This window comes from Pezoporus flaviventris, unplaced genomic scaffold, assembly GCF_033815535.1.
Source record: "Pezoporus flaviventris isolate CSIRO_AGI_PZ_B2104156 unplaced genomic scaffold, CSIRO_AGI_Pfla_v1 ptg000073l, whole genome shotgun sequence".
Lineage (NCBI taxonomy): Eukaryota > Metazoa > Chordata > Aves > Psittaciformes > Psittacidae > Pezoporus > Pezoporus flaviventris.
The window spans coordinates 3,776,739-3,789,563 of record NW_026892621.1 but is presented as its reverse complement, the minus strand read 5'-3'; the positions used below and the strand labels follow the sequence as shown (position 1 = coordinate 3,789,563).

At 44.3% G+C, this 12,825-nt stretch overlaps 1 protein-coding gene across 1 annotated transcript in view; it reads right to left on the bottom strand.

Annotated features, from left to right (window-relative positions):
* The window catches only part of SYN2 (synapsin II), a 172,691-nt gene extending 161,951 nt beyond the window's left edge, over window positions 1–10,740 (bottom strand). Inside the window, exon 1 of the mRNA XM_061472945.1 lies at window positions 10,304–10,740. Coding sequence (XP_061328929.1) covers window positions 10,304–10,686 — 383 coding nt within the window. The 5' untranslated portion in view covers window positions 10,687–10,740. The remainder of the gene's footprint in view (window positions 1–10,303) is intronic.
* Between the last annotated feature and the right edge of the window lie 2,085 nt (window positions 10,741–12,825).

The following is a 12,825-nucleotide window of genomic DNA, read 5'->3' as shown; positions in this document are numbered from 1 at the left end:
TTTCATTACCCTCCCAGAATCCCAAATTTGAGATGATGGCTTTTCTAATATTAACCATTTTTTCGGTCCTACAAAGGAAAGAGACCTTTGAAAACTTTTAAAGCATGATGAACCATCATAAAATGTGCATATACATAAAAAGGCTTCACTGGAAGAGATCTTCAAAGCAAAACAAATCATTGACGCAAACCAAGAGGTAGTTAAATAGGGATGAATCTTCCTCTTTGGAACCATCCTAGTTTCTTCAAACAAAATGTGAGACGTAAGAGACTATGACTGGTCCCATTCTGGAGCTTAACCTACTAAATCTGTACTGTTTCAGTACAATTATAATAAGTTTTTATTAGTAAGAAGTAATAAACAAGAAACAAAGTTAAAGAGAACAAAACTTCAGTTAGGCACAGAGATATGTGGACAAAGACAAGAAGGTCATGTTGCTACCTTGGTTTTGACCTAGAAATCAGCAGCATTTTCTTTCTCTTTGGAATTCACTTTAAACAGTAAAACTAAAATAAGAGATACTTTAACTTTTGTTGTGGTTTTTTTTTCCCTCAGGCTTGTTTTTATTCCCCACAAACATTCACACACTCACCCTGGTTTCTCCTGTGAGAAGTCAGTATTAAAAACCACACCAGTGAGAGTGCAGCTCAACAGATTTCAGCCCCTACAACGCAGAAAATTCAGTAAAAAAAAGCCAATGGTTCATAACAGGTATCAGATTTGCAAGGTTAAAATGAAGAGATAAAGGCACTTCTTGCACAAGAGAACCACTTCATTTCCAGATATGCATGGAAGGAGTATCTAACCTTACACTCTTTTGAAATTCCTTCTCCAGAAGTTACTGGGATGCAGATGCTTTTGACTCCTAAAGATGGGGACACAGCCACACACAAATATAACTTAGGTTTCAGCTGTGCCACAAGCTTGCTTTCATTCTTTCCACATTCACCTTCCCAAACGCTGAAGCAATTCTCTGCAGGAGCTTTAAAAGGAGCAGTACTCACTGCTGATGTTTCGGTTCACCTTCCACTTGAAATTACATAAAACCACACTCCCCTATTCTAATGCCTCTGTAACAGAGAAACACATGCTGCATATGCAAGCTGAAGACAAATCAGCTGAAATCAGAAACATGGAAGCCTAAAGGTTAGTGTCACAATAAAGGACAATGTATCAGTAGCCTATCAGGGTCTCTGCAAACAAAGCACAGGCTGACTCCAGAGGACATAATGCTGCCATGCCTGAAGGGATAAACCCAAGGTTCCAGACAACCTTCCCTGTCTCCTTGTGCTGCTGCTGCTCACAACTCTTCAATCCACTCTCTAAAAACACGACATCTTCTTTTGTTATTAAGTTTCTCAATGAGTTTTATAACCTTTCTTCACTTGGAGAAGTGGAAACAACTTCTTCAACAAATTTTACATACTTGTGAGGGAACTGTACCTATTGCACCTTAAACGAAAATTGTCTACATTTCCATCTGGTCACTGTGAGATTCCCCAATGCTTAGTCACTCACAGCTTATTGCTGCTGGGGTTTAGGATAGGCAATTATAGCATTATTTTTTTTTCTTAAAAGTCATATCCATGTCATTTAATCTATTTCTCTAATAAAATTATTAAAATATTTTAATACACTATAATCTATAAATAGGAGCATTAATAAACCTATTAATTTATATCAAATGATTTTATGTGGGTGCTTTAGAACAGAATTCAGATATTTAAAAGACTATCTAAGGCTCTGCTATCACATTTAAGTCACTTAAATATACATATATTTTGAATCTCATCAGGTATTTGTTAATAACTCCTACTAGCAATCAGTGTCTGTGATGTATTACAAACACCAACACCCAACTGGGATTATAGAGATCAAATGGTAAATCAAGAAAGGTCAAACATGGTTCAGTCATCGCAAAAAAGGAAAAGACATTAAAAGTGCACTTAATGGTTAGACCCAAACTGCCTTCCACAGCAGCTTCTAGCACCTGACCAGCTAGCATGGGTTTGCTCTCCCTATCTACTTGGCTGGGAGCTGAAAGAAAACCCCCGAAACACTCTGTTAAACACCAAGCCTCCAGCCTTGGGGGGTTTTAAATGAAAGGAGAGAAGTACATTTATGTCTTCATCTGCACAAGCTGGGACTCAGGCCCTCATTTCCAGAGGGAGAAAAGACCTTTTATTCTCCTGCCCCTACCTCTCATCTGAGGGGATCACAGTAACTTACAAAAACAGACCAATTCCAAGCAAACACAGGTGTTCAGAGGTGAAAATAATTAAGGGAATATTGCGACACTCCTCCTCAGCAACAACACTCTGACATCCCATGTGTCTTCAACCTACTTCAACCGCAGATACACAGGGAGAAGGATAAAGATACCTGCAGCACACAATAAAACCAGAAAGGTTCTCCAAACCCTGAAGTTCCATGTTCTTGAGCAGGGTCTCCAATCCATCAGTGAACTGAATCCACCAACATTTGCAACTCAGAAAAGAGCAGAGCAAGCAGATAGAGTCTGGCAGCCCTGATCAGCTTGTCACAGTCACAGCACAAGCCCCAGACATCCCACACTCCTGCAGAACACAGGTGCCCAATCGAGGTACTGCTGAGGGCTGGCCCTGCTCTGCTTTAGACACCACAGCTCTACAGGAAACCAGAAACAGCCTCCTCAGGTTTAAGGCTCAGTATCCTGAATCAAACACTCCTACTACTTTTGCTTGCCAATACAGGAACAAGGATCTGACCTTAATCAACAACTTTTTCTTAGGAATCAATGTATTTGTCAACAGGAGATCATTAATATTGCTGTTCCAGCCAGGCAGCGACACACAGAGGTGGTGAAAGCAGGTGTAGTAAAACCGACAAAGCCTTTGCAGTTTTTGCAAAAGCTTAAACTAGACTACAGTTCATGCTAGCATGAACTCCCACCATTACTCTCCTCCAGCTGTCAAAATGCGTATCAGCTTTCCTCTGAGAAGGCAGATTTTACTCAGCACAGATAAAGCTATTTAATTAGCAAAAGCAGCAGTGCACTAAAGCAAGCATTTTGCACTCCTGACCAAGATACAATGCTGTCCTCCCCCTATAGCATCTTAGAAGTCTTACAACCTCAGTGCACGTTTTTCACTCCACAAGCAAGCAGCCTCGTCATTGGAAGCGCTATCATAATTCCAGGTAACCTTTCACAATGTGTTGCTTCACTTTTTGTCGTTTTCAACATAACTTTTTGCCAATTTCCTCTTTTCAATTCTTTGCACCTTTTCCACCTAATTGTAATTACCCTTTGGTGATGTGTTCAGCCAGCTGAGTCTAGAATCCTTTTTCTGTTTCCAAGTCAGACATCCTGTGTTTGTCCTTCCCTTCTTCAGTCACAGTTTCATCGTCAAAAAAGCATTTTCACTAGTCTCAACACATTTTTAATGCAGACTGCAATACAACTTTTCTAAAAATGCATAAAGCCACAAACCATCAGCCTATTTCAATTCTATTAAGCCCGTATTCCTGTAGTTTAGAGCATTCACAGTGGGTAGGCTAGCTGAAGAGCTAAAGGTGATAAAATTACATGACACTGCATGAAGACTGCTGTGCGTGACTACTGCATGGTACTACTAAGAGCTGGGTACTAAGAACGCTTACAGTGAAGTCACTAAAAGAATATATTGTTATTCTGAGAATATTTAGCCTTAATCTTTTGGAGAAAGATGGTTTCAGTAACAATGCGTACAGTCTTGCAGCATCCTATAGTGGTTACAAATGGCATCCACTCAAAACAGGTACAGCTCAAAACACAGCAAGTCCTCTCAACATGCTTTCTCAAGACAAGAAGTCTAATAACGTAGTTTTTAACAACCTTTTGTTTCATACTTTTCCTTTCTCAACAGATTACAATTTGCTACTGACAAATCATCATCAAATTCTGAAGGGATTCTAAGGAGAATTTATTTTATTTGAGTCTGAAGTGTACAAAGCAATTTATTATTCCTTTTACCGCTCACTTCAGTCTTGTAACTTTGAAATATACCCACCTAAAATCCATTATTTCTGTGCCAACTTTTCCTTTTCCTTTCTATCAGGGCAAACTTTAGGATGAAACACTGGCAAACCCAGTTAACTAAAACATTGGTAAACAGTTAGCTAAACATGTTACTATAGGTTTCATTAAGCTTCAGAGAAGTTTCTGAGATAAAGAAGGAGAAAAAACCCAAAAAGATTCACTTGGATTCTGTACGTCGGGCAGGGAATGACACCAGATACAATCTATCTAAAATAACATTACAGCACGTGAGAGCTTGTTTAGACAGAGTAAAAATACAGAGGATGGAAAACAAAGCCTTTTCCCCTAAAAGCTTTTTTCTTTTTGATATACATACCCAGTCAAAAAGGTTATCTCCATCTGGGCTGTGTTTTGCTATTTATACTAATATAGCCAAATATTATATGACAGAATTGGAGATAAACACAAAAAACTGTAATTTCTTCCTAGATCATCTTAGCCTACTAGCACACAGAGTCTGGTGCAGCACCGTGTCAGCTGGACATTGCTGAGAACAGATGTGAAACACAACTTGCATGAGACTGCTGCATGCCACACACACACATTACTTACTTCAGCTAGCTCAGCTGCCTGTCCTTGTGCCCAAGCCCCTGCCCAGCATGGGCTTCGTGTTTAAAACATGGACAAAGAACAAATAACACACTGCTCAACGAGCCATGCTTCTACCCTTTAAAAACGCACATTCAGTTGCTCACACCTGATAAGGAGACAGAATACAAAATAAGTTCTGCAGAAACTTGGTTGTTTCACCTGCGTGCCCCAGCACACCCTGCCAGGCAGCAGAGCAGTGCTGCTCACACAGCCCCTGCTCATGCCTGTATGCCTCCCTTGATTATGTTTCTATTTTGACTGCAAAAATGGAGAGCCCTTAATGCAGTTGAAAGCTGTAATGCGTGCTGGGAAGTAGTGCTGATCTAATTACCTGGTTGTAAGAAGCTGTCTAAGCACATACTGTCTTCGTGTCCAATCTGGCTGCCAGCTCCTTTTTGAAGCACTGGAACTCATCAGTCCAAAGGCCACAGTTAGAACTTAGATCATTAGACCACAACATACCCCCTCTTTGGGGGGTTTTCTGGGTTTGTTTTTTACAATTCAGATGAAGCTTCTCGCAAAAAATAGAGAGAAATCAAAGATGTTAATCACTCTTGCTCTATTTCAGAGGTTTTAAGGAATCTATTGCCTCCTTAAAAGGTCACAGTGTTGTACCAAGGGCAAGGTTACTTTTCCTCTGAGTTTCCGGTTGCAAAGGCACAGCAAGTTTTAATTAAAATTAATAAAAGCAACTTAGTATATACTTTTTCTTCCTATATAACAAACACATATTGACAAGATTATTTTCCTGGAGGCAACTGGCCTTTGGTCGGTCTTCTGAGCTTAGGCCTTTCAAAAATCAGTCTCCTTATACCTCTGCAACACAGCTGTACCTTACACCTTGCCTTGCTTTCAAGAACTCTCCCCATCAGCCCCCACACTAGTGCCAAGGGATCCTTCCAGTCCTCTCCCACTGCCCACTCACTACTAGTTCCACATTTGCCCATGTGCGGCATTTCCCTCCCCATCCTAGAGTATGGCTTTACACCCTGTAGTAGCAGCAGGGTGCTCTGCAATGCCAGGGGGCTGGTAGGAGCACTGTCCTCCTGGACACTGTTATTCCCAGAGGGCTGAGAGCACACACAAAGCAGGAGTCCTCATTTAGGCATTATGAAAAACTAAGCACACCATCCAAACTGGAGAACTTGCAATCCAAAGACTCCGACTGAACACAATAGAAACTGCAGTTACCAGATCAACATGTTACTAACAAATAAGATAAATTAGAATTCTGGTTCAGCTGGACTTGGGAAATGCTCACTAGTTATACACAAGTGAACCATCTCACTGAGCAGGAAAACCATGATATATTTTCACTGTAGCATGCAAGTTGTTCGGAGTTGCCAACCAAAAAAACACGAAACGACCACACGCACTTTAAATTCAAACTGGTGTCCACCTTCTGGTAGACACACAAAAAACCACCCCAACACCTAAACTAAAGAAGAAACCCATTCTGCTCAATTCTATAAGTGTCTGGATCATAAACCAGCATTTTTCTGCACTATGCCAATAGCATTCATATTAAAAACCTTTATGATGAGCAATGTTTGCCCATAAATGACTCAGTGATTTTACACCAGAAAGTTTGCTCCTCATACAGCATTTGTCCCAGCCTTTTGGAAGTTACCTTTTGAGCCTATCACAAGATGACTAACTACTTAAGGCAGTAAACATTATAAGAAATACATAATTCTCTGGGGAAAAAAGGTACCAATATTTATAACAAGATCTGGGCTTAAAAAATACAAGAATAAAATTTTCCAACTTGAATCTTTTTATAGTTTTATCTTTGCTGCCAACAAGTCGCATATTCAAGCTTTAAAGCACAAGAGAGACTACGAATAATTAATTTTCAATATTGAAACAGCTTTCTAAATATTACACATAAGCTTTTAATAAAGATAGTAATCCAGATACACAGCACTCTGACACCTTGCCATTGACGTATGGTCTCTAATCTCTTGCTAAGCGCTGAACACCAAACAAAATGGTTATTTCCTGAGGAAATCAAATACAGTTGAAAATAAACCTAATCTAGCTGAAAATTTTGGACACTTAATGCAAACCAGTAGCCAGGAAAGGTCAGTTAAAAGAAAAGGTTAAGCAAGCTGCCTGGGTTTTATTTTAGTTCTGTCACTAGCTTCTTGAATGACCTTGAAAAAAGGCTTTTACTTCTTAGTTTCCTCCATTTGTAAAGGTACCAACAAAGATACCTAAAGCTGTAAAACAATCATTGAAGTCTATACACAAAATCATTATTAAACCTAACAAGTGGTTCTTTAGTATTTCCCCTCCCCAACAGATCCATGAAACGCCCAGGAACCAGACCGCTTTCCACTCTGGACCTGGATGTGGCAAGTCAGAAGAGGGTTTCTGGACAACATGAAGGTACTGAAAACGTCTGTTCGGCACACAGTTGCAGATGAGAAGAATGTGACATTAAAATGTGTAAGGAATATACAGAAAATACAATTAGCTTTTCCAATGCCTTCATAGAGATTAACAGCACGCTCCATCCGAGGAGTGTTTGCGTTACAGGTCACCCCTTCTTTATGGCCATATTGTGGAACAACAGAAGGTCTCAAAGATAACAGGTGAAAAGGATCGCTAGTTGTTGCATCAAAGAATCATTTGTTGTATGAAGTATGTAACAGAAAGCATCCCATGAGAACCAGAACCAAAGAAAGCCACTCGCATGGGATTTGTCTCCGACAGCTGACTACAAGCTTCCACCTCTTTTTATCTGTCACTTGCCACTGGTGCATGTATAAAGCTCCCAGCTAGTAGAAAGTCTTTGGTACCAGCTTCTTTTGCAGTCCTGCCTTCAGTAGAAGCCCTTAGAGATCTCTCTCATCTACACAGCTGCAAGTTCCCAAAAAACGTGTAAGAAAATAATTGTCTTTCACAGCTCTAGCACATCTTTAGTGCCACTGGAGAAAGGAGGCTGGTTGAACACAACAACTGCATTTCCTCTCTTTCCTTGAGAGGTCAGAGAATATAATGTGGTAAAAATATACCAATTAGTAGAGATAAGTTAATTTTTCCATTTTTTCCCTGTCCTATGCCATAAAAGTAAAGAAGCCAAGAAATATTTCAAAGCTCGTAATAGGACAAACTTCTTTGGGCAAGAAAAAGATGAAAAAAAAAAAAAGTCATTGAGATCAAGATTAAAAAATGCAAGCAACTGAGCCTCTATCTATATGTAGAATTCCATTATGATACTCCATTAGTGACAATAATGATTTTGGGTTACTAAATCTCAGACTTGAAGTACAAGTCAACCTCTAATAGGAATAAAAGATTTTCCTTCTGCTGCTAGAGGTAAGAGGCAATATCCTCTGCTGACACAAAACTGTGCCTAATGCTTCCTCTGGCCCTTGCTAAAAAAGGGATACTGATTTCAGTGCGATCCTGACTGAAATTACATTGATTTCTATTGAAACTGCAAAATCCAAAAGCAATGCGCACATTCTCATTTTAAGACAAACACAATGCAGCTCAAAATCCTACGAAAACCAACACCCAGCACATGATAAACCAACTGAAATTGTTCCTCAGGAGGCTCTACAAGATTTATCCAGTACTGGTTTTCTTGTTACTGACAGGCTTGGGTTAGTGCATCACATGACAGCAGTTCTACATACCTCATCTTGCTAAACCATACGTCAGTGCATCATACCAGGCAGGGCAGCTACTGTGGTGCCATCAGACCTTTCCAATACATCTCCTGCCACTCCAATCTTTCAACATTTCTTTCTCAAATGATCATACATATTCCATGTTAGCTCACATAGACAAATTCTATGGTAGCTCAGTGCATGTCAGTATGGAGAGCTGTACCTCCAAAGGAATGAAGCAAACTTTCCTGCATGTGTTATCAGAATACACATACATATGTTTTTCAGAACTCATTTAAAAATCTTTAGTTGCAAAATGATCAGCTTTTTGGAGGGGAAAGAGCCAGTACAAGAACAAACTGTTCTTTCCAGAACTACTACATATCCATGTCACGTACTATGAGAAATAAGGGGGAAAAAAAGAAAACACCCCTTAAAAAAGCAGCAGCACCACGCGTAAGTAACTTGCACGTATTTGTGTCTGCACCTAGTCTCCCACCTGGAATGCTGCTGGCGGCATTCACCATGCAGAGGTTGAAAAGCTTTGCTACTGCCGAAAGACTAATGTTGAGTGCCTTTACCAAGAACACAAAACATGCTGCATTTACAGTACACAGGATGGCTTCAATCAGCACTGAAAAATGCTACCAGAAACAAACTTTATGAACACGTACAGTTCTTAATTTACCCAGCAGATCTGTGTGCTGTAAAGTATTAAATAAACAGCTGTATCTGCAAGGCAGTGAGCAGTGTCCATGGATGCATCTCCGTGACGTAGGCACAGAGGCTGTCTTAAGCCAGCAGATACAACCACCTTCCCCCCCAAAAAAAAAGAAAAAACACACATAAAAAAACAACCACAAAACCAAACATGGGGGGGGGGGGGGGGGGAGGGGGGCAACAAGAAAAAAAAAACAAACCATAAAAACCATCCACCCAGATAACATTATCTTAACATTAATACAATATTCCCTATAAAGGCTTACATTTTTGTCTCATGTATTTTATTGAAGTACCACTTCAAAGCAAATTGTATCAAATCAAACTGCACAAGTCCATCTAGACAGGAAGGCTGTAAATCTAAGACAATAAAATCACAAACCCACAATCCATTACTGCATGATGTCAGTGGTATAAAACATACTTGTTTTACTCTATTATTTTGAGGCGCTATTAAGAGCTGCAACTAGCAACAGCAAATAAAAGACGACTCGCATCTTAACGTGAAAACACAGGGTGTAGGGAAGCGAGTGAGGGAGTAGGTACTCGTTCTTCGTGTGCAACACAGCCCCACCAGAGCCGAATGTGATAAACACGACTGAAACAGGTGCAACCTCTTCTGCGGGTAGCAGCCAGGCACAGGAGGAAATGAGCTGACATACAAGTTTCATGGTTTTCTAAACCTCAGTTTTGATGGTGACGGTGGAAGTAAAACACCCCTCACAACACACACACCGACCCAAACCTGCGGTGTTAATTAACCTCACGGCGCTAATTCTCAGGGCTAAGGTGAAACTGAGAGCTGGTCCTCAGTATCCTCAAGGACCTTCACTCAACCACGCATTCCAGACGCTGCAACAGAAGCAGCGGGATCCGCATGAAAACAAGCCCGCTCATCAATATGAATTAACATACGTAACGCTACAACCACACGCAGTTCAACACGGAAATTCGTGCCTAGGACACCTCAAGCCTACCTGCACCTATACATGAGTTGCTTAATTCGCTAGAGCACACAGGCTATGGGGGTTTGGGGCGCGGTGGATGCGTTCTATTTAGCGTTTTGACGGAAAACGTTTTTCGTCCCCAGCCAGGCGCTCCAGCGCTTGCCGGTTTTCGCTCCATCCCCCGGTCGGGAACGCTTCGCCTCAGCCCTCGGCTGCCGCCTCAGCGAGGCCGGGCGGCGGGCACGGACCGTCACCCGCGGAGAAGGGAGCCCTGGGCCGGCGGGGAGAGGGACCGCAATGCGAGGGAGGGGAAGGAGGGCGGAAGGAGGAGGACGCAGCGGGGCATGCAGCGGCGCGGGGGCACCTACCAGTCCGTGTGCGGCTCGTCGATGACCAGGAGCAGCTTGAACTTTCTGCCGGTAACCGAGGAGACGGCGGAGGAGGCATCCACCAGCCCGGCCGAGGCCGCCGTCTGCTTCACGGCGTTGGACAGGGAGCTGAAGAAGCTGCTGCCCGTGGACTGCTGCTGCGGCGGCGGCGGCTGCTGCTGCGGCGCCTGCTGGGGAGGCGCCGGCTGCGCCGGCTGCCGGCGCTCGGCGGCCGGGGAGGCAGAGGCAGGGGCCGAAGATGCCGAGGGAGGCGGCGGGGGCGGCTGCTGCGGCTCCGGCCGCTGCAGGTCGGTCATGTAGCCATTGGGCAGGTTGGCGATGAAGCTGCTGTCCGAGAGCCTGCGCCGCAGAAAGTTCATCATCTGGCCGGGCGAGGGGAAAGCGAGGCCGAGGCGAGGAGCCGCAGGAGCGATCCGCAGCCGGGCTCGGTCGCAGCCCCACTGCCGGCCGCGGCGGGAGGCGCTGCCGTCCCCTCACGGCGCGGGCACCGCCGCCTCACGACTGCCTTTAGGGGGCGGCCGCGAGAGAGCCGGGAGCGGGAGGGCCGAGCCGAGGGCGGGGCTGAGGGGGGTGAGCGCGCCGGCGGCGGGAGCGGGAGCGGTGCGAGGCCTCCATTGAGCCACAGGTGGGCTTGGTGCCGCTCCCCACCGCTCCCCACCGCTCCCCACCGCTCCCCACCGCTCCCCACCGCTCCCCACCGCTCCCCACCGCTCCCCACCGCTCCCCACCGCACCGCGTGGCTGCACCGAGCGGCTGCACCGAGCGCTCCCCGCACAGCGACGGGCGGCGTTGGCGTGAGGGTGAGAGCAAAAGGCTGTCGTGAAGAGCCCCTCGCGGGGCAATCGCTCTGCAGGAGCAGAGCAGCGGCCGCCGCCGAGCCCCGGTGACCCGTTCTGGGGTACGCGTCCGGCCCCTTAAGTCTCTGAAGCGTTTTCCAAGAACAACCAGTACCAAGGGGAAAGCTCACGGGTTTGATGAAGGCAGCGGTGGGTAGCGTCAGGCCGTCTTACACTGTCCTGGAGAATGACGGATGCCTTCTCCTATCTTAAAAACTGGGTTTTCTTTGAGAGTGATTTAAAGTCTTCTTGCCACGTTTTAACATAAAACATACTGTCCGAGATACACACAGCCACACATCACTCTGCGGTTGCTCTTCCGAGGCCGTGCTGCATGGAGCACTGTACGCAGCAACTTCATGCAGCAATCTCTGTTAACGTTAGAGATTTGAGAAGCTTTTCCTGATGCTAACACTTCCACAGCTTACAGTTCACATGTCCCAGGGTAGAACATGCACAGGATTCTTTAACAAATCCCTGAATTCAGAAACATTCATGTATGATTTAGCTGGATGATCTTAAGGCCCTTTCCAACCCTAACTGTGATTCTATCATGACAGAAAGCAAAATACCAGAGCAGATGCACTTCAAACACCGCAGGCACCCTGGGGAATGGCTGCTCCGCCAAGCCAAGGGATGGGCCACGCTCAGAATCCGCCTTTTGATCCAGGGCACAGGAAACCAACATGAGCGGAACCTTGCTGGGCTGTGGCTGCAGTGGGAACATGCCTGCCGCTTCATCAGCCCACGGCCCGTGCCAGCAGAGTTGTGGAACCACGCTTGTACCTGGATACGTGCAAGTCCTGTGGGATCCGGAGAGAATCATTTTCTCTCAGTAGTGTTGAGATACCTGGGGGCTACTTGTATTCCTAAAAAGCTGCCATGTAAGCGCAGTAATGTGAGTTAAATCGTCTACAACGCATGACACAGAAGCAAGTCGCTTGCAGACAGAGGTGGAATGTTGCAGTTCACCATGGCACGGGCTTGTGTATCACTTCCAGTATTACATAGGTAAAGGTGACAGAAATCACAAGACTGAGGGACTGTTTAATTCCTCCTTGCTTGAATAGCTGGATCAACAATCCCCCCTCCCTTCTCCGCTAAAAAGCAGGTGGGCAAAGGAAAAGGGACTGCTTATCCATCTCAAACACAGATTTTTGTACAATGCGAACTGTTTCATCTTCCCTGCGTAGAGATCACCGAAAAACCCTTTTAAGCAGTCTGACACTGCCAGATCATAGATGGTTTGTACATTACTGTTCAGGATTGATTGTATAAAACCGACCCCTCTGGACTGACAGCTTTCTACGCATCCTCAGAGCCTGAAGGTTTTCCTGACTGACAATAAGGTTTTCCTGATGCTCACACTTCTATGGTTTAAAGTTTACATGTTCTTTAATGAATCCCTGACAAGTCAGTCACTCTTGCAGAGCCAAGCTAACCACAGCAGCATGAGCTGTGCCACATCCTGCTCTGCACATCAACACGAGTGTTAGCCAGGCTGAAATCTGCCTGACTTCAGTGCCGGCTGTACTCTCAGATGCAAAGGCAAGAGACACCTAGCAAACAGAAATGACAGGGAGCAATTTGAATGCTGGGAGCCATTACTACAAAACAAAATAAAACCATGATTAAACAGAGTGCTTTGGCTGCTCGTGTTTCAGT